The sequence below is a fragment of the Siphateles boraxobius genome, unplaced genomic scaffold, assembly GCF_051911475.1.
Source record: "Siphateles boraxobius isolate OS27281-9 unplaced genomic scaffold, OSU_SipBor_1 55, whole genome shotgun sequence".
NCBI lineage: Eukaryota > Metazoa > Chordata > Actinopteri > Cypriniformes > Leuciscidae > Siphateles > Siphateles boraxobius.
Genome location: NW_027509181.1, coordinates 7,105,443 through 7,126,373, shown reverse-complemented (window position 1 = coordinate 7,126,373; position 20,931 = coordinate 7,105,443). Strand labels below are relative to the sequence as shown.

Below are 20,931 nucleotides of genomic sequence, written 5' to 3'. Positions count from 1 at the left end.
CTTTTACGATTATCCTTTGAAATAAATTTAGTACGAACAAAACTTTGGCTCTGGAAAGGCGTTAGCAGACTAACATTACGTGATGCACAGAGGCTCATCTGCTCTGTCACCCTATATCCTGAAGCTAACATTATTGTAAAGTAACGTATTTCTCTGAAGATGTGCTGGTGATCGGAAGGAGCTTATAAGCAGGCTATCAATGGTGCTCGGCCTGAGGCATCACAGATTCTAAAAGTCTTCATTGTTGCTCTCTCACTACAGATAGGCCTATGTGGGGATTTTCTCACAGACACTACTTGAGGAATTATTAAACATTTCACACAATGTGTGAGATAACTTGTGAGAGCCGCAAATTTCAAAGTTCTTTACATGCACCCTGATAAATAAAAAAATATAGTCAAGTTTTCCCCAGAGACCATCGATATAGCATAATTGTTTTTATGAATTCATTGAATAAGTTTGAAACTATTTCAAACTTTTAATGCTTATACACTATGAAATAAATTTAGCAAACATTCACAGTCTCATTCTGATCACTGAACACAGCCCTCTGACTGTCAAACGCTGGTGTGAGAGAGAGAGAAAGAGAGAAATACTCTGGGGTTCTTTTCAACTTTAAATGGTCAATATGGACATCTATGTGATAGGAGCTACTTCAACCCTGGTGAAAATGTAAGATGATTTTATTTTTATCTAAATCTAACATAATTGCTACAGTAAATTTGTAAAATATTTATTTTAAATGAACAGAATGCTTTTCAACTTCATTAATTTAGTAAGATTTTTTAATGAACGGCATGATTTTCAACTTCAGTAATTTAGTAAGATTTTAAATGAACAACAATTAGTAAACTATTTATTTTATATATGATATATTTTAATTTATACACTTTTAAAGGAACACAATGCTTTTCAATGGGCTCAGGAACGTGTCACAAAAACAGATACCAGGCCAGCCACACGCTGGTGTGACAGAGAGAAAAGACTTCAGGGGAAACACTTGTGGGGTTTTTTCAACCATGGTGAAACAGTAAGATGATTTTATTTTTGTTTAATTTATATACTTTTAATTGAACAGCATGGTTTTTCAACTTGAGTCAGTGTCAAATATTTGTGAATGACTAAATGTAAATTTTATAATCATTTCATTTAAATGAACATAATGCTTTTTCAACTTCTGTGTGAGATAAACTTTCAAGGTCCTCAGCAATGCGGGGGGGAAATTCCTGCTTTGACACACACGCACACACACACACACACACACACACATAGACGCGCGTGCTCCCTATGTTTTTGAGAGAGAGTCAGATCATTCATACATTGGATTGTTTGCAATACTTTTGTGGCTCCATTTTATTTAAACTTTTTGTGTGAGGTTTTACATAAGCTGTATGTTTTTTCTTCAACTCTCTAATACATTTTTAACTGTTTGGAATATTTTTGTGGCTCCATTTTATTTAAACTTTTTGTGTGAGGTTTTACATAAGCTGTATGTTTTTTTCTTCAACTCTCTAATACATTTTTAACTGTTTGGAATATTTTTGTGACTCCATTTTATTTAAACTTTTTGTGTGAGGTTTTATTTTATATTCTTTTAAAGAACAGATAAACTTTCACCATTTTATTTAAACTGAAATGCTTGGTTCAGTGAATAGTTGTACATTTTTTATTTTTGTGGCTCCATTTTATTTAAACTGAAATGCTTGGTTCAGTGAATAGTTGTACATTTATTTCAACTTTTTGTGTGAGATTTTATTTTATATTCTTTTTTACAGAACAGATAAACTTTCACCATTTTATTTAAATGAACATAATGCTTGGTCCAGTGAATAGTTGTACATTTTTTTCTTATCACTTTCACAGCTCCCCTTGATAAAGCTCAGGGATGCGGTGACCAAAACACCAACTTCAAACAATCACATCTCAAACTAACTGTCACATCACTTTGTAACTGTAACATCAAAGCTTATGTTAACAAGGCCAATACCTCCCTTTTCTTGATCAAATGAACTTCAAACGACCAAACTAACTGTCACACATCCATCATTTTGACAGAAGCTGTAACCGCAAGGGGCGGAACTAGGTCAAAGGTAACCATCCATCATTTTGACAGAAGCTGTAACCGGAAGGGGCGGAACTAGGTCAAAGGTAACCATCCATCATTTTGACAGAAGCTGTAACCGGAAGGGGCGGAACTAGGTCAAAGGTAACAGGAAGGGGCGGAACTAGGTCAAAGGTAACAGGAAGGGGAGGAACCGGAAGGGGCGGGACAGGAACGGGAGGAACCGGAAGGGGCGGGGGAAGATCAAAGGAAAGCCACGCCCACCTGTCAATCAATCATTTTGACAGTTGCTATATGGTATTAACTACTATCGCATCATTCACAGTTTACTGTTGTGTTTGCATGAGGACAAGTAATATGACTTACCTTTTGTGATTGCCCAGCTCACTGAACTCTCTGCTTAATATCAGATGCTCTTGGCGTAGCCAGAAACCTATTATTTGTTGTCTTATTGCTGAGCTGCACTTAGCTGTGAATGAAATTAAAACAGTATCTTGAGCAATGGATCACATTCAAAGATCTGCAGTCAACATTACAGGCTTTGTTATGGGTCTGGCCACTAACACGCTTTCAGAAGTGGATCAGAGAAAGAGGCTTTGTACACAGCCCAAGTTCGGCCATTACAAAAAACCATACTAAGTGCAGTAGGGTCCATAAATGGATTTTCATTGTACTCTCTTAATGTATTCTCATTATCGCATTACAAACAATATATATATGAGGTAATTTTGAGCATTTAATGCAATCTGTGTGCATAGACGCAATCTTTGATTCAGTAGAAAGGTGTTTTATTATCAGCTTTACCAATTGTTTTAGATGTTTCTCCTAAAATGATCTTGGCTTATCTTGTTTCTCAATAGGACAATTTGGGAAACAGAAGACTCAATTCGAAGTCTACATTTGCTCTCCTTTTAATTAAGAAAAACAATGAAGATAGCCTATCATTTGTAATGTTTCATTCCTACAGATTATGGTATGTTATGTTCGGTAAATATGTCTGCCACGCAAAAATAGCAAATCTAAAAGGAATACTAATAGAACACTTCTCCTCAACAAATCACAATTTGAGCAATTAGCATATCAGTACAAAATCATCCTTCACATCCTGCATTTAATTTTATAACTTTAATAAATACAGTGTGATTTCTCTTAAAATCCATGAACCTAAGTATAACTTAAATATCCTCAAAGTATGAACAATATGAATAACAAAAGCTGCCCTTATCCTATACCGCTACTTACTCTAGTATGGAAAACTTGTGAAAGTAAGAGAAGTGGTCCGGTTAACAAAATGTCTAACTTCAAAATTTTTCTAGATTTTATTTGACATGTAATTGTTTTAAACAAAGATTATTAATGCCATTGCCAATAGCTAATCAGCTAACATTAAACACTGATAATGTGGTTTGGATCAGTTTATACCTATCTGCTGAGGCGTGTGTGTAGGTATGCATGCCTGATGTTTATCTGTCATTGATCAACATGAGATTTTCTCTGACCCCGTCTGACCTCTTTCCGGGGTCTTAACATGAAGGTGAGAGGTCATAGGTCACGGATGGCTACTGAGTTCAGTTCATCCTGGGTTCTATAAACATGGAAATCTCCAGAAGACAGCAAATAAAACTAGTTTTGAAAAACATTTTGTCCACTACAATGAAATGAGGCGCCTGTCCCAAATAAAGAATGTTCATATGTATCAGGAACATTAGAAAATTTACTAGACTATAGACCTTATGTAGCACCTCCCCTTTTCAGCGCTGCACTCTTTGTGTTCTGTCTTCCGGTTTGTATTTCCACAGCATGAGGGTAAGATCTTACGGATTTATAAACAAAGCACTCGTTTTAAAATCCTCCCTGTCTACTGACATATGTTATGATGTCCGCTTCAAACATTACAATGCTCATCATAACTTTCGTTTACTCTACAGTAAGTAAATCCACTTCATCGGCTGATTCCTCTTCGGAAGTGATGCCATGAAAATATACAGACCTAATATTCAAAGACAAAATTCTAAAGATGGCTTTATGCTTGTTTCTTTTGTGCATAAGGTATATAGATGCTGCAGAAATATAAACAATCTGAGGGTTTCAAACCTGAGTCCTTTTTAAAGGAACCAAACTCAGATCTCTCTAACTGGAACAAGAGGTGAACCAAGTGTAAACAGATTCAGATCTCTTCATGTTCACACTGTCCCTGCCCCTGAAAGAGGACTCTTTTCGGTCTACCTAAAGGCAAAGTATGTAAGAATTCTGCATTAAAATAAATAAATAAAACACTAGAACAATGTTATACATTTTGTTCACTTGTGTACTTACATTATCCCAAATGTTTCCTCCTCATCGCGTCACCTGTCAATGGCACCATGTCCGCTTTACCCTCGGTTTCCCGCTTTTACTGCCGTAGAAACCATGGCAACACAAAATGTGGAAGTCATTGTTGTAGCATTAGCACGCCACTCAGTTGCGGTTATCGTTTGCTGCAGGTTCTGTAGCCAAAGATAACTCCAAGAACGTAAACGTACAGGTTAATCAAATAATTTGGAGAGATCTTCAAACAGAATTAGCCGTGATGAATAGTGCGATTTGTATGCAGGCATCCGATGACCAAACGAATTGGTAATTTGTAAAACGGGAAAATCAAGTGAGCCAAGACCATTGAGGACGACCAAGTGTGAAAGCACTCAGATCTTTAGAATTTTTCTTTGCTCTAATGGGAGATTAGTCATGTGTGAGAAGTGGCGTGTAATTTCTTTAAAAAGAATGAAGTTGTCTTGGTGTGTGGTGTGTGTCAGAGAGCCCCATAAATCGAGTAATTCTTACAAGAAAAGGTCACATTTTACCCCAAAATCAAAAGGATAACAAAATTAAAAATTTGGCAAAGAAAACAGAGCTTTTTTTGCAAAAATAAGGGTTTTTTTTTGTAGCGTGACAGTTCATCTCACCATAATGTATCAGGAAGTTTCACTTTGAAGGTTTTGTTGTCATTGATGATTCTCATTAAATTGTCATTAATACAATCATTTTGAACCCATAAAAACGCTATCATTACTGTGATACAGTTATTTTTAATCAGTAAAAGGCAATACCACAAATACTGTCATGATAATACAAAATAAATACTATGATTATTTTTTTCATATTACAGTAATGAAAATATATTTTCATTTATGGTAATGGTAATGGGATAACTTGTCTTAAGAAATAATGTCAACTTCAGAAAAACTTCAGAATTGAAATCTTAATCTTCTTGTGTATAATTTTAATCTGTTCTGTATAGATGTATTTGTAGATTTTCGAGATATTATAAAATGTTAAAAATGAAACTTTTCATAATGTATTTCTTTAGTGATTCATTTTTGTAAGTGGCCATGAGACACTACAGTGTGTGTGTGTGTGTGTGTGTGTGTGTGTGTGTGTGTGTGTGTGTGTGTGTGTGTGTGTGTGTGTGTGTGTGTGTGTGTGTGTGTGTGTGTGTGTGTGTGTGTGTGTGTGTGCAAGAGGAGCACACAGAGGAGCTTTATTGGTCAATTTCCCTCCCATCCAAACCTAAAGATTTATCATCACCCATATTGACTCTTTAACTTTGACCTCTCTTTCTGCCTAGTACAATGTATGCCTTGAAACAGAGACGTCTGTCTGTACAGGACAGAAATAATCAGTCTCTTTCTGTGTTCCCCCCACCCTCCTCATCCTATAACAATGAAGTGTGTCCATTCATGACAACTGCTCATCCCCAGCTGTCTTCACTTGTCTGGCATGTGCCCTATGACATTAGTGGACAGAGTGATGGGCTGTTTTCTGGGGTAACGCAATGCTTTACCCTGATGTGAGGGTCCAGGGGTGACTATCTGGCGTGTGCCTGAGCTAAGTTTTCTGCTTTATAAATTTCTGAGGCTTTTGGGCCAGTGATTCTGTCCTGCTCTCCCTCTGGGATATAGCTGTGATTGTGGCTGGAATTACATCACTGAAATTCCAAAATGCCCAGGGTGGAATTTCAGCATCTTACAAAGGTTTTTTTTTTTTTTTTTGCGCCAAAGTGTCCAAGAGAATCCTTTCATTTGAGAACAATTTATATCTATTCTTTTATCTCACAATCTTCCCCTTCACAACCCCAATGTCAAGGTTCACCCACTATATTGTGTGGCAAGAGTGTGTCGGATGACATCACTGACATTCAAGCATAGAAGTTTATTGGCTGGTGAAGTTAATGAGAAGTGGCGAACTGGCGGTTATAGACCATGTTAACCAGGAATCTTTTAGGGGCACAATTATGTTATACTTTTAAACAATAAGATATTCAAAGATTATTCAAATAAAACTGAGCAAGCATAAAAAAGCCTCACAAATCAATATTTTGCCCACTGTAATGTTGCCGCCTTGTTTATTTTTCTAGTGATTTATTTAGCCATCGTCTAGCTCTCACTTGAAGGGATAGTTCACCCAAAAATGAAAATTAATCATTAATTACTCAACCTCATGTCGTTCCAAACCCATTAGAGCTTTGGTCATCTTCGGAACACAAATTAAGACATTTTTGATCAAATCCGATGGCTCAGGGAGGGCTCCATTGACAGTTATTTTATTAACACTTTGAAGGCTCAGAAAGGTATCGTTAAAATACAGTGGTTTAGCCTTAATTTTATGAAGTGACGAGAATAGTTTTTGCACCAAAAAAACAAAATAACGACTTTATTCAACAATTTCTTCTCTTACGTATCAGTCTACAACACGCGTTCACGAGAGTACCAGGACACAAGACATGCGCTTTAAAAAAAATATTGCGCCATTGACTTTAGGCCAGGTTTTTTTGGTCAATGCCACAGTCTATTTCTGTTGCCTCAAAATAGCAACGTCCAAACAATGCGCCTTAACACACCTTGTTTTCAGACCAGCAAGCCCATGGGCGCAAATGCATTTGCTATTTAAACAACGTGGCGCAGGACGTGAAAATGATAACTGCGTCGAGCTGAAACTAGCATTGCGCCGGGTATATGATAGGTCATTTTAGGTCATTTTAAGTAAAGTTGTTACTGTGCAATTACTCAAATGTGCATCCCTAACAAATAAAGTCCACTACTTTTAAATGATATTTATATTAAAATAAAGTGTTACCATGTTAACATTAGGCCTGGGAAGCCATCATGTTCAAATTTATTTCAAAACAGATTTCATAATACATTTATTTGTCTAAATAACACTAAGTAATCTGTCTCAGAATAAGGTAATATTCTTGACTTTTAACTGACAGGAAGCCCTAAAGATCATGAGTGGCAGTGAACAGAATTGATACATTAGCACTTAATTAAATCAGGTAGTAGGACGCACTGATTGAAGATCAGATTTCCTTGCCAGTGAGCTTTGACTCTGACCAGTGGATGACATTGTTAACTTACCCTAGACTAGGTTAACTTGGTGATTAGAGGGACAATTTGACTCTGTTGACATGATACAGATTGTACGATTTTCTGGCTTGCTATTAGAACAATAGTGAAAGAAGGATTTAAAAGATGAAGGAAAAAGTTGTAGCAAAAGATCTGAAAGAAAGGATGAAAACATATGAGAACTGAAAACTGGAAAGCAGAAGAAAAGACAGATGTGTATCATGAGACACAGATTTAGTGGCGAGGGGGAGAAAGCATATGTACAGAAGCGTTTGTGGTCGATAATAGAGATGGAGTTTCTCAGCTGCACTCTCAGGTTACTCACACTGACCTTTTGTGAGCGGTATCACATTTTGCTGCAGAGAACACGCACACACACGAACAACACGCTACATATTCTGCTCTCCTCTCCAGCTTGACAAGGCATGTAGCTGCGTATAATTCCCGATAAACATAATGACACAGTCAGATCTCGCTTACAGGAAATACTTTCTCCATACCATCATCTTCTCATTATAGACCTTCTCAATCAAACAGTCGTGATTGTGAAAAATAATGATCTGTCTGTGTGTGGGTTTTTTTATCTGATTTTGCTGTCACATGTACATGATTAATGCACCCATGCAGACTATTGTGCCATAAAATGTGTTAGAATGGAGACTGTGTTTGTCCAGGCCTGTTCTCTTTTGTTGCTTAGACTGTATGGGATGTTCTGTAACATTATAATGCAACTTTGATGAAAATGGAACAGACAGTTAGTGCCATTATCCCAAACACAACTGTCTACACGGGAAGTGACCACATCCCAATGCTAGGGTGTTCTGGGTGGCTACTAGGGTGTTGCTAGGTGGTTTCTTACCGAACGAAAACGTCTCGGTTACGTATGTAACCCTCGTTCCCTGAGTAGGGAACGGAGACGTTACGTCGGATGACGGAGAATGGGGGTTTCGCCTAGAAAGCCAATCATCTCCGTGTATTATAAAACGAGCCAATGGCGATGAAATGCCATGGGTCTGCGGAATTTGCATAGCGTATCTCCGCCCCACCTCATGGGTATAAAAGGAGGACGCCGGCAACATGCAGATATGTCTTCGCTGAGGAGCCGAGACTGAACTCAGGCGTCTACCCAGCGGTACAGCGGAAGTGGCAGGGAGACGTAACGTCCCCTTTCGTAGTCACTCCCAGTTACGTCGGATGACGGAGAATGGGGGTCCCCGTGTAATCACGCCACCTTCACAGCTGTCTTCCAGTGCCCTGCGAAAGTCTGATCCCCCTGTCGTGATACTGGCATGGACGAAGGAGTCCTACTTAGCACAGGAATACCAAGGTACACCGGGAAGCATATCTCAGAAGAAATATGCCGCAGCATGCCTACCCGTAGGGAGGACTTAAGAATACACATATGGCCGGAGGGCTACATATGGAGGAACACTGGAGTGACCAGCCCGTGGGGTGGCAACTTTCAACTCCAGGAGAGGCAAGGTGACTTGCCGAGGGAAAGACACATGCTCAAGGAGGCTTACAGTGGAAATACACATGTGGGGGTTACTCAGGGGAGGAACCAAGCACACGGAGGCACCTAGCCGACGCAAAGGCAATAGACACTGGCGCCAGCGTCAACAGTGCTGGAGGAACTCAGGGCTTCGGAGAGGAAGGCTCACCTGAGGAAAATATTGCACATATCCAGTCCGTAGAGTGGAATGGCGAGCAAGCGAAGACACCTGAGCGGGTCCAGTACTAGCTGGTTGAAGCGAGTACACGAGAGGACACAGGCTCCACTCGGAGATTATAAAATCTGGCGAATGTGTTGGGTGTCGCCCAGCCTGCAGCTCTACAGATGTCTGCCAGCGAGGCGCCATGCGCTAGAGCCCAAGAGGAAGCCACACTCCGGAGTGGGCTGTCACACCAAGGGGGCACGGTCGGCCTTGCTGTTGGTAAGCCAAAGCAATGGCGTCCACTATCCAGTGAGACAACCTCTGCTTTGAGAGAGCCAACGGAGAACGGAGAATGCGTGCAGGTCCCCTACCCTCTTGATAGAGGCCAAAGCAGCCAGGAGCGCTGTCTTCATAGACAGGAACTTAAGTTCAACTGAATGCAGAGGCTCAAAGGGAGCCCTCTGCAGGGCATTTAAGACCACTGAGAGGTCCCAAGAGGGAACGAGAGGAGGGCGAGGAGGATTCAGTCTCCTCGATCCTCTCAGGAACCTGACGATCAGGTCGTGCTTCCCCAGAGACTTGCCTTGAACTGCTTTGTGATATGCGGCGATAGCGGCCACATACACCTACAGGGTGGAGGGAGACAGCCTTCGCTCCAGCCCATCTTGCAGGAAGGAAAGCACGACAGAGATCGAGCATCTCCTGGGGTCTTCTCGATGAGAAGAGCACCAGTTGACGAAGAGGTTCCACTTCAACGCATAGACATGTCTCGTGGACGATGCTCTAGCGGAAGTGATGGTAGCCGCCACCGCTGGTGGCAGGGTACTCAAACCTGCCTCGTCCGTCCAGGAGCCACACGTGGAGCCTCCAAAGATCGGGGTGAGGGTGCCATAGGGCGCCCCGTCTCTGAGAAAGGAGATCCTTCCTCAGAGGAATTGGCCAAGGAGGTGCTGTCGCGAGGAGTATCAGTTCGGAGAACCAGGTCCGGGTGGGCCAATACGGCGCAACTAGAATGACCTGCTCCTCGTCCTCCTTGATCTTGCACAAGGTCTGTGCGAGAAGGCTCACTGGGGGAAACGCATATTTGCGTAGGCCCCGCGGCCAGCTGTGCGCCAGTGCATCCGTGCCGAGGGTGCCCTCGGTCAGGGAATAGAACAGGGCGCAATGGGTCGTGTCGTGAGAGGCAAACAGATCTATCTGTGCGTCCCCGAACTGGTCCCAAATCAGCTGAACCGACTGGGGATGGAGTCACCATTCGCCGGAGATGCAGGGTGGCAACCTCCGCTCTCATGATAGGGGCATTGCCACCGACCATAGTGAAGCGAACTCCCCTGAAGCGGGGAGGAGACCGTGCGAACTGAATCGCATAGCCGAGCCTGATAGTTCGGGCGACCCAGCGAGAAAGGCTGGGAAGCTCCAACCAAGCTGTCAGATACTGAACCAGCGGGGTCATACGAACCACAGGCGTCCCCCCGGAGGGGCAGCGAAGCGGAGTGACCGGCCCAGGCGAGGGTGGCAAAGCGGGCCGGTGCGGGGGCGCGGTCATGCTCCGCGTCCTGACAGAGGAGACCAGGGAAGGCACAGCGTTCCACGGGGGTCTGCTCTGCCAGGGGTCTGGTGATAGAGGGGGACGAGAGTGGTGAGGTCCGGAGACGGCACACACTGTCGTCCGCACCCTCTGGGACAGAGGGGGACGGGAGTGGCGAGGCCCGGAGGCGGCACACACTGCGGTCCGAGAACTCTGTGACAGAGAGGGATGAGAGCGGCGAGGCCCGGGGGCGTCGCGCACTGTCAACCGGCTCTGTGTGCTCAGTGATGGGTGTATTGGTTCTTTCTTTGACCATAATAGGGTACTGCCCACCCGTGGGTGAGCAGCGGGAGAACAAAAGATTCTCCCCCGGCCCTCCGCCGAGGGAAGGAGGGGGCCTGCAACCACCTCCTGGGAAAAAAACGACACCATCACTGAGCAGCCCGTCTCAGGAGCGCCACTTAGCCTGGTGTTTAGCGGGGCGCGGGGCTGGAGAGGGCTGTGGCGACTTCCTGCGGCCTCCTCCACGACGCACGCGGCCCGGGTGAAGGCTGCTGCTGGGGCCGTGCGGGAGGGGAGGGAGCCACAGGAGGGCGCCCTCGGCGGCGAGCAGTCTGAGGTGTCTGTACCGACGGCTGGGTGGAGGCAGCAGCAGGCCGTCGGGGCAGAATATGTTTAATCGCCTCAGACTGCTTCTGTGCGGTTGAGAACTGCTGGGCAAAGTCCTCAACCGCTCCGCCGAAGAGGCCGGCCTGGGATATGGGGGCGTCGAGCAGACGGGTTCGCTCGGCGTCCCGCATATCAGCCAGGTTCAGCCACAGGTGACGCTCCTGGACCACAGAGGTGGCCATCACCTGACCCAGGGAGCGTGAGGCCACTTTCGTCGCTCGGAGAGCGAGGTCAGTGGCGGCACGCAGCTCATTGAAGAGCCCTGGGTCAGTCCCTGCCTCGTGCATATCTCTGAGCAGCTGGGCCTGGTAGACCTGCAAGGTGCTCTTCGCATGCAGAGCGGCAGCCGCCTGTCCTGCAGCTCTGTGAGATCTCGCCACTAGGGTGGACGAAAATTTACAGGCCTTGGACGGGTGCTTAGGATTACCACGAGATGAAGCACTCTGAGGACATAGTTGCATGGCAACAGAGCGTTCAACCGGGGGAATCCCAGTGTACCCATGGGCGGCCGCCCAATCGACGGGAGGAAAGGCGGAGAAACCTGACGAACGTACGCGGGAGGTCAAGGGAGCCTTCCATGATTTCGTCAACTCCTCATGCACTTCCGGAAAGAATGGCATTGGGGTTGGCTGTGGCCGTGAGGCGGCAGCCGCACCCAAAAACCAATCATCCAACCGCGAGCGCTCAGGGCAGGGTGGAGGGTTCCACTCAAGCCCGATGCTCGCGGCGGCCCGGGAGAGCATGGCCGTCATCTCGGGATCTGATACGGGCAACGCTGGAACTCCAGAAGGAGGCAACGCATCCGCATCGTCACTTCCCGATGACTCTTGCCCGCCTTGTGATGCCGCGATCGACATCGAGTCTTCCTCTGGAGCGCCGAATGAAACACGCGGGGCATCAGAAGATGAACCCGGTAGAATCACCGCAGCACTCGCGGGTTGCAACACTGTAGAGGGGGGCGTGGTCCGAGGACGCATCGTCAGATTGTCCCACACCGTCACCCTCAAGTCACCCTGTCCACCAGCCGAAGTACAGCCTCTCGTGGAGGATGTAGATCGGGGTGTGGATGAGGGGACTCTCTCTCGAATGAGATCATTGAGTCTAGACCTTAGTGTTGCGATGGCAATGTTCCCACAGAAGGAACATGAGTCATCCACAAGCGCTGCTTTAGCGTGTTCAAAGCCCAAACACGCAAAGCAGCGATTTTGCCCATCAAAGGAAGACAGGAAACGACCGCACCCAGAAGAACACGGGCGAGACATCTTTAAAAAGACGTGCCACGTGCAGCTCTTTTAGAGAAAAACTCAGCGATGCTGAGGCGACCAGGGAGAAACACACAGACTGGCAGATCACTGCTCAGATCGCAGGCAATGTGAACTCGCTGGGTACCGCCGTCACACCAACACCGGAGAGTTCGCTCGTCCACGAAGAAGATGATGTCACAGGATTTGGCTTGTGGAGTGAAGAGAAGCTCTTGTCTCCGAAGCGAAAACATATCTGCATGTTGCCGGCGTCCTCCTTTTATACCCACAAGGTGGGGCGGAGATACGCTATGCAAATTCCGCAGACCCATGGCATTTCATCGCCATTGGCTCGTTTTATAATACACGAAGATGATTGGCTTTCTAGGCAAAACCCCCATTCTCCGTCATCCGACGTAACTCGGAGTGACTACGAAAGGGAACTGTAATTATAACTATGAACAAAGTTTTAAAAATCATTGTAACTCTTAATAGCAGAGTCCACACCACAACTATAACAATAATGACATGGATCGGATTGAAAGTGGTGGTGTAGACCTGAAATAATCTGATCCCAGGGGGAAAAATTGAAGCATGTAAACGCTTGATTCTCTCTATTTTCTCAATTGGATTAAAAAATACCTTTCATTTTGGACATACAGTGTTGTGATGAGCTTACATATGTTTTATGTCATATGAACATCCAATTCCGTATATTTATTTGCATCTCATGCCTTACCAAACAGTCAGTGGATGAGACTGAATATTTACTTAATATTTGCTAAAAAGCTCGTCTGACATAAATGTACGTTTACAAGGCAAAGAAAGTTACATTTGCAATAACTATAGTGACATTATTGCAGTGACTTCCTCCGGATCAGATCGTGTCGATTGTGTACTGGGCGTGATCTGAAGTTTTGTTTGGAATACATGTAACGCACATGTAAACCAATAACTGAAGAGACTCACTTAGTATATCAGTCGTTATTTACTTTTTTCACTCGAAGTCTCCTCATTGTCCACAAAAATATTTGAAGGCCCCTCTAATTTTTTACATATTTTTTTCAAAAAAAAAAAAAATCTTTTAGAGCTTTGGCATATCTATAAAAATGTTGTTTTACCATTTCATTAATTTATATGACTTTCCAGTTCTAGAAATCACACTTTCAAAATTAGGCCACCTCATAAATACAGGTTTTTCGAGACTATGGGAACCCTGCTTCTTCAAAGGAAACAAAGTGTTCTTGGGGAGGTGAATTAAAATAAGAAATATCTTTATTTTTAGTTGTTTTAGCTTATTTTAAAGTTTGTTTGGCTTATTTTAATTTATATTGAAACCCCCTTGGAAGTTTCCTGAGGGCTCCTAGTGGGCCCTGGCCCCCTGGTTGAGAATCAATGTCTTCGTTTTTTAGATCAACTGTCGATAACTAGTTTTACATGTCATTGACAAACATATGGTGTGTGCTGCAAGCATTACATTTTTTTTCGGACAGTTACTAATGTTAGAACTATCGTCCTCTCTGTCAAGTTATGAAAAATGGCAGATAATTGGGGAATTATGTTGTTGTAGAGTGAAATTAAACTCTTGTCAAGTGTGTAGGAGGGCATGCAAGGAAAGAAACAGAACATTTTTAACTACATATCTGACAGGATGAAAGCAGCAGGGATGTCCCGGAATACCAAACAGTTTCAAATTAGTATTAAATCCATGAAGAGACAATGCAAAGTTTCATGATATGTACAGACCTTATCTGTTACTATCAGTGGTGGATACAGAGATACTGAACCGTTATGTTTCATTGACTGATAATTAATAAGTCTTAGCCTAAGTCTTTTCAAGTTTATTTTGGTTCAGACTTGACACAAAGTGATGATTCACAGATCAGATGTTTGAATGAGTAAGTTGTTTTCTCTGTAACTAGTCCATCTTTGTCTACCAGTTTAAACCATTCAGGTTTATTTTGTGGACCGTTTACCATCATGAAAGCCAGGCATTGTCACATTGTCAGGTAGCCAGTATTTATGCCTCTGAACATCCGCTAATTCTGTATTTGTGTGTATAAGACAATATGTAAATGTGCTTCATAGAAACAACAAAAGTATAATAAACTACTAAGAGGGATGAGTGAGTATACTGTGTAGATGAGTGAGTCACTTCTTTATGAAGCTGAGGATAACCGGCCGACTAAAGGTCAACCATGCATGAGAGAGATGTGATGGAGAGATAATGGAAGAGAAAGAAAGCAATACAGAGAGGCAGAGGAGTTACAGAGACATGGGTATGGAGGGGGATTGTTTCTTGACAAAGAACATCTCTGTCCATGTTGGTGTCTGGTGTCCCTTCTCCAGTGATTCAATATGTGTGAGTGAGTATGTGGTTATGGACTGGCATATTATCCAGAGATTTCAGGAGGAAAAGGAAGCGGACATGAATTGAGAAATTGAATTTCGGGCCTGTCTACCTGCAAACACAATTCAAAGCCTCATAAGATACTCAAAAATTGTGTTCAAGACAATACACTAGTGGCATCTGTTAAGGTTGATATTAGATTGTTATTCACTTCATAGGGTTGTAGTTCTTTCCCTCATCCTTATAGCCATTGAGCACACAGACTTATACCTTTGTCTTTTTGTCCGATTTATAAATACTTTTTTTAAGGATGCTCCGATAATGATTTTTGCTGCCGAAACGGACTACCGATTTCTTGTCATCATGATCGGCCGATACCAATCCTGATCCTGATTATTCAAGCTGTATAAGTTATATGTAAAATCTGTGTTGCCTATCACTTTTACCCCCTTACACCTTGAAGGCATTTTAATGATTTCATGTGATTTCAAGTGGCATACTTAAAAGTAATGGCTTACTTTTAGTACCTCTACAAAAAACAACAACATGGTATCATCAAGTACATGGTTTATTTCGAGAGAAAACCTTTAAAATTTGGAAGAAAAATACAACACTGCTGAGAAAACCTCAGAAAAAGTGATGCAATTCATTCATTTATTTTGTGATTATTCATGCTTGACATGATGACTATTAGAAAGTGTATATGACAGGTCATAAAGTCATAGGTCATAGTTTTTGATGATCGTCCAGGGCTGTTTCAGCTGTGCCGTGTCACTCCATGAGGATTTTCTCAAAATCTACGCTTCATGTTATGTTGTGTCTGAGCTCGTTTGAATTGAGAGAACCTGCTCTAAATAAAGTTGTGTGATTTACTCTGGTTTACTAATGTTTTGTGAAGTTACAAAGCAGAAAGTGGCACAAAAGCCTTATCTGTATACAGTTTACATGTGCGTCGGCGGCAACTTTTGACGTTTCTTCCAATTTTCTTCTGAGTTTGATTACCGGCCGATGCGGCTGATCGATCTGAGCATCCCTAACTTATTTGCTTCAAAGCAAAAATTGTAATGCTGTGTTTCACCTCGTATCTGGTTGATTTGATTCATGGCTTATAACTCTTTAACAAAGGCTTTTAAAAGATTCCTATGGAAACTTCCAGAGCCAAGGCCACTCAAAAAGTTGGTTGCACTATAATAGCAACTGGCTAGAACTACCCCAGAACACCCTAGCAACCTCATAGCAGTATACAATGCTTCTAACTTGAAACAATACAATTAGAAAAAAATATTCTTATGTAAATTGTTACATTCCATTAAATGGAACAATATCGTTTCAAAACTATTTCTACAGAATTTTGCTCTACTTGTGTTTCATGAATGAGGTCACTGACTATGCTGGCCACAAAACAAACTCACATGCCCAAAATTCCCTTCAAAATGTTTCATGCTGCAGTACTTTGATCAATAAATCCATACCCAACATTCCCTAGAGCATAGCCCTTCCCCCAAACCAAACCCCAAAATGACCCCACCCCCCTCATCCCCCTAAAGCCAGAATATCTAATGATCTCCAATGTGTCTGTCCATCTGTCTATGGTATAACTTACACCACACACACACATTGAAGCACGCACGCACACACACACACACACACACACACACACACACACACACACACACACACACACACACGCGCGCGCGCGCACACACACACACACACACCATAGACATAATAATGTTTATACTGTACAAACTGCATATTCTATCACCTTACACTTACCCTACCCCTAAACCTACCATCACAGAAAACCTTCTGCATTTTTACATTTTCAAAAAAAAAAAAACATCACTTAGTATGATTTATAAGCTGTTTTCCTCATGGGGATTTTTGGATATTGCCATCTTCGTGGGGACATTTTGTCCCTATAATGTAGGGTTTACCAGCCCCCAAACCCGACCCCAACCCCAACCCCCACCCCCTCCACACACACATGCTTTTATTTGGATCTGAAAGACATTAGAAAGAAAACAAAATCCAAATACTCTGGGAAGGGTCTTTGACAAGGTGACAGATCTACAATTCATGGCTAACATACTTGTACAGGTCCTTCCATTTATAATACTCAACACAGGTTAAGGATTAAACAAAACATCTCCATCTCCATATTTGCATGCTCCATAGTGTCTGAAACAGAGCATCATTTTGCAAGCCTTTTTGCCTCCTTTTTTTGCAGCCCTCCTAAACTGCATCCCCCTGATACTCTCTGATGAGAGTAGCCCTGGGCGAGGTCTGTCCTACTTGGGCTGAACTTATACCTCTCCAATCTAATCATAGTCTCCTGCACTATCTGAGTGTCCATTAGGTTTGACTCAGGACAAAGCCTGTTTATTACGGCCCCTAATTGAATCAATGATAATCCAATCAAAAAAATCATTTTTTAGCTTGCCGGCGAACAGAGCTGACAAGGCCAAGACAAAGCAGTCTTAGTTCTAATATGCCTTTACTCAATTTTACAATATTCTCTGGGCTGCCTTTTATTTTGGATTAGTTTTAGTAACTAATGGCAACCTAGATTTCTAGGCAACCTAGACAACTTTTTCCACAAATTTATTACTACACATTTTTGTTTAACTTTTTATCAGACAAACAAATTAGCCAAAAATATTAAGTAATCAAACATGTGTAGAACTTTCAGTGTAACGTTTTCTGTGGAAATGAGCAGTGGGCACAAATTCCATGTATAGGCCAGCTGATGCTGTAACTAACTTGACCCTAAAATAAATAGTTTTGTGGAACACAGATATTTTGAAGAATTAAATGTTTTTATCCATACAATGAAAGTTAATGGGGTCCAACATTTTTCAAAATGACTTCTTTGGTGCATTTATTTTAGAACAACACGAGAGTAAACAATGAAACATAAATTATCCCTTTAAATTACTGACTTAAACGCAACAAAACTTATTCAAGCAGAACTGTACAAAGTATGTACAATATTTCCTCTTTTATGTAAATTGCGGTATTGAATTGCATGAATGCGCAAAAATCGCTGTTGACTCAATCCTTCCCTGGCTTATTGTGGCTCATTTGGAATACCAACTACATGATTTTATATGCACTTTTAACTTGCTTTAGAAACCTCTTATGCCATTTCACATACTTAAAACCGCTTTTTAGTAACTAACAGATTTTGTAAATGTTTTTTTTCTTTGTCTTTGTCCCTTTCCTCCAACAGAGGTAGATACGCCTAACAGCTCAACCTCTCCTTCTCCTCCTCCTATTCCATATGTTACACCTGCTCCTTCCCTTCCTACTTTTTCTTCTCCTGCTCCATCAGTTGTCTCGTATACAGACAAGTCTCCACCCAACAGTCCTACGGAGAGCGTGACCACGGCTGACCCTGGGCTGAAGAGACTCCATGGGCTGAGCGACAACCTCATTCCCATCTATACCTCCATACTGGCTGCAGTGCTGTTGGGCCTGGTGGCCTTCATCATCTTTAAACGGTGAGGAGGATCGGAATTATTCTCTCCCCGTGATGTTTTTTTTATCTCCACTCAAAAAGCACAGTGCTATGTGGGCTTTAGTTCAGCTATTTTTATAAATGAAAAAAAAGGAACAAAACGCTTCTAGGCTGTTTTTCCATCTGATCCATCACGAGTACACAACAAGGGTTGCATTTTTTATTATGTGGGGTTAAACAAAGCCACATTTCATTTCTGATGGGATGAAGCACATTCAAAACCTTAAGTGAATATGGCAAAATAATATTCAAGACAGCATATTCAAATAACAAAGTTTTCGCAGACTGATAACAAAATAGAATTAAAAGAAGGCCGTTTTCTTAGCAGACACAGATGGAAGTTGTGGAGGAAGCGGTCATAAAATATTAAAAGCACTGCTTGAGGGTAACATTGACCCGCTTTGGTTCCTATAGGGTGTGCACATCCTGGTGCTTACAAATCATTGCTTGTTTGGGTGGTCCTGCATCTCAATTTCTGGCTCAATCTATGGGGTGTGTTCGGGCAGGACTAGATTGTCTGAAGAATGGCAGAAATTGGAAGAGTTAGGGTTAGGGTGCAGGAATGTCAGACTTTAGTTTAGATGTGAATAGTGATTTTAGTTGCGTTTCTACCACAGGAACATTCCCCAGGAACTAGGAACTTTGTGGTGGTACTCAAAGTTCCACTCAACTTTGAGGTGTTTCGACCACAGGAACCAGGGTCTAAATGAAGTTCCGGTTAAAAATTTCCCCCTCAGAAAGTCCTGCTCACGAGATTGTACTTTTTCAAAGTTCAGGAACTTTCGGTGTGGGGCTTGGGAGCTGAACATGCTGATTGGTTGAGTTCACGCAGCATTTTGATTGGTTGACAACCACCATTTTTAAAAATCTGTTGCGGTGTGTGGAGTAAGAGTTGATTGCTATTAGAATTAACAATGGAGTTTAAAAAATACGACTGATGGACTGACGACGAGGTTCAGGTGTTATTAACCGTATATGCAGAGGACGAAATCCAGTGGGAACTGGACAGCCGCGCACAGTCCTACGTCACCGGACTAATTTGCATAATCTTCACGGTACTTTAGAATGCGATGGAATCGCAGACAGCAACAGGTTCCTTGGACAAATTGTTATGGGTAGTTTCGCCATTTGATAATAAAAGCTTCTGATGTTTACCTTGATGTCTTTCAGGTGGAACAGTTGTAAGCAGAATAAGCAAGGAGCCAATAACAGAGAGTGCAGTGCAAACCCCAGTCAGACTCCGTCTCCTGAGGGAGAGAAACTCCACAGTGACAGCGGCATCTCAGTGGACAGTCAGAGCCTGCAGGAGGGCCAGGGGCCTCCACATACAGGTACAAACTTTTAGGTCAGGGTTCGGCAACCTATGGTAATCACTGGCAAGTGAGCAAAAGCGAGAGAGGTGTATGTTTTTCATTCAGATAAAGTCTCTTGCACCTGCCAACAGATCTACATTTTGAGGTAATCAATTCTCATAGTAACACAGCTTGTTTTATTAAGTTAGGAGCTACTATTAAAGCGTGAGAATTTTACTGCGCAAGTCTATGAAACCGGACCGCTCTGACAAACCAAAAGTGCAAATACTGCACATCACGAGCCACTGAAAGCATGACGCAGATCCTGACAATAGATGTATCGACAAGTTAAGTCCCTTTGAGTGCCTATTGTACCTTTGAGAAAAAAAGAAGTCAATGCTGTAAATTTCGGAGATATTCAACTAATATAGAGTCCTATTAAACGTAATGATGTTGATGTGCAAACACTGTTGTAGTGGGGTTCAGTAGGGTCACATTGGAAATCTGTTATCCAAAGACTAATTTAAACCTGAAAACAAACGAAGTTGTAGGAATTTGACATATTAAAAAAAAATTATTTTAAGGAAAATTGCTTTAAGGTTCTGCACTATTTTTTATTAGGTAACTAATCAAATAAGCACATTTTGTCATAGCATCAGGTTTCAACTGTAAAGTGTGTTAATCTGTGTTAATTAACACATTTATGAACTTTTAAAATATGTTTATGTGTATTTATATAACTTAAAAATTGCACTTCATGACAAAAATTTTGCAGACCTCTGGCTTAGGTCATGAAAATATATACATGTAGTATATAGACAGTTTTTCTTTCTCCTGAAACCTGCCACATGGCAACAAACCAATGAAAAGACAAAACAATAATGATGATTTATAAGTATATAATAAGCTGTTGTCGATCCGCTCCCCCAAATTCCTCTGTAACTGGCACAGAAAATTACAGTCGCTTTGCAAACAAATAATTTATGGACAGTTATGTGTATCCCCAACATTTTATTATGTTAGCTTTATATTACTGAAATGACATGACAAGGGACTTTAATGTTAATTTTAATTAGTCAGTCCCTGTACTGTTTCTCTCAAATGACTTGTGAATACTGAGCATTCATAGCTTATATGGACTGCACACCACACACCTGTTGGATAGTTTGGTATGCTAATGGATATGCCAATGTTAATGTATTTGGCCTTGACGGACTAGATCTGCTACGCTGC

The 20,931-nt window shown here is 42.2% G+C and overlaps 1 protein-coding gene across 4 annotated transcripts in view; it reads left to right on the top strand.

The window, feature by feature from the left end:
* Positions 1-20,931, top strand: part of ngfrb (nerve growth factor receptor b) — a 68,426-nt gene that overhangs the window by 42,902 nt on the left and 4,593 nt on the right. For 2 of the 4 annotated variants that reach the window (XM_077205941.1, XM_077205940.1), the window contains exons 4-5: positions 18,119-18,389; positions 19,577-19,737. In XM_077205941.1, the coding sequence (XP_077062056.1) occupies positions 18,119-18,389; positions 19,577-19,737 (432 nt within the window). The remainder of the gene's footprint in view (positions 1-18,118; positions 18,390-19,576; positions 19,738-20,931) is intronic. The other 2 variants (XM_077205944.1, XM_077205945.1) reach the window with 1 other exon arrangement.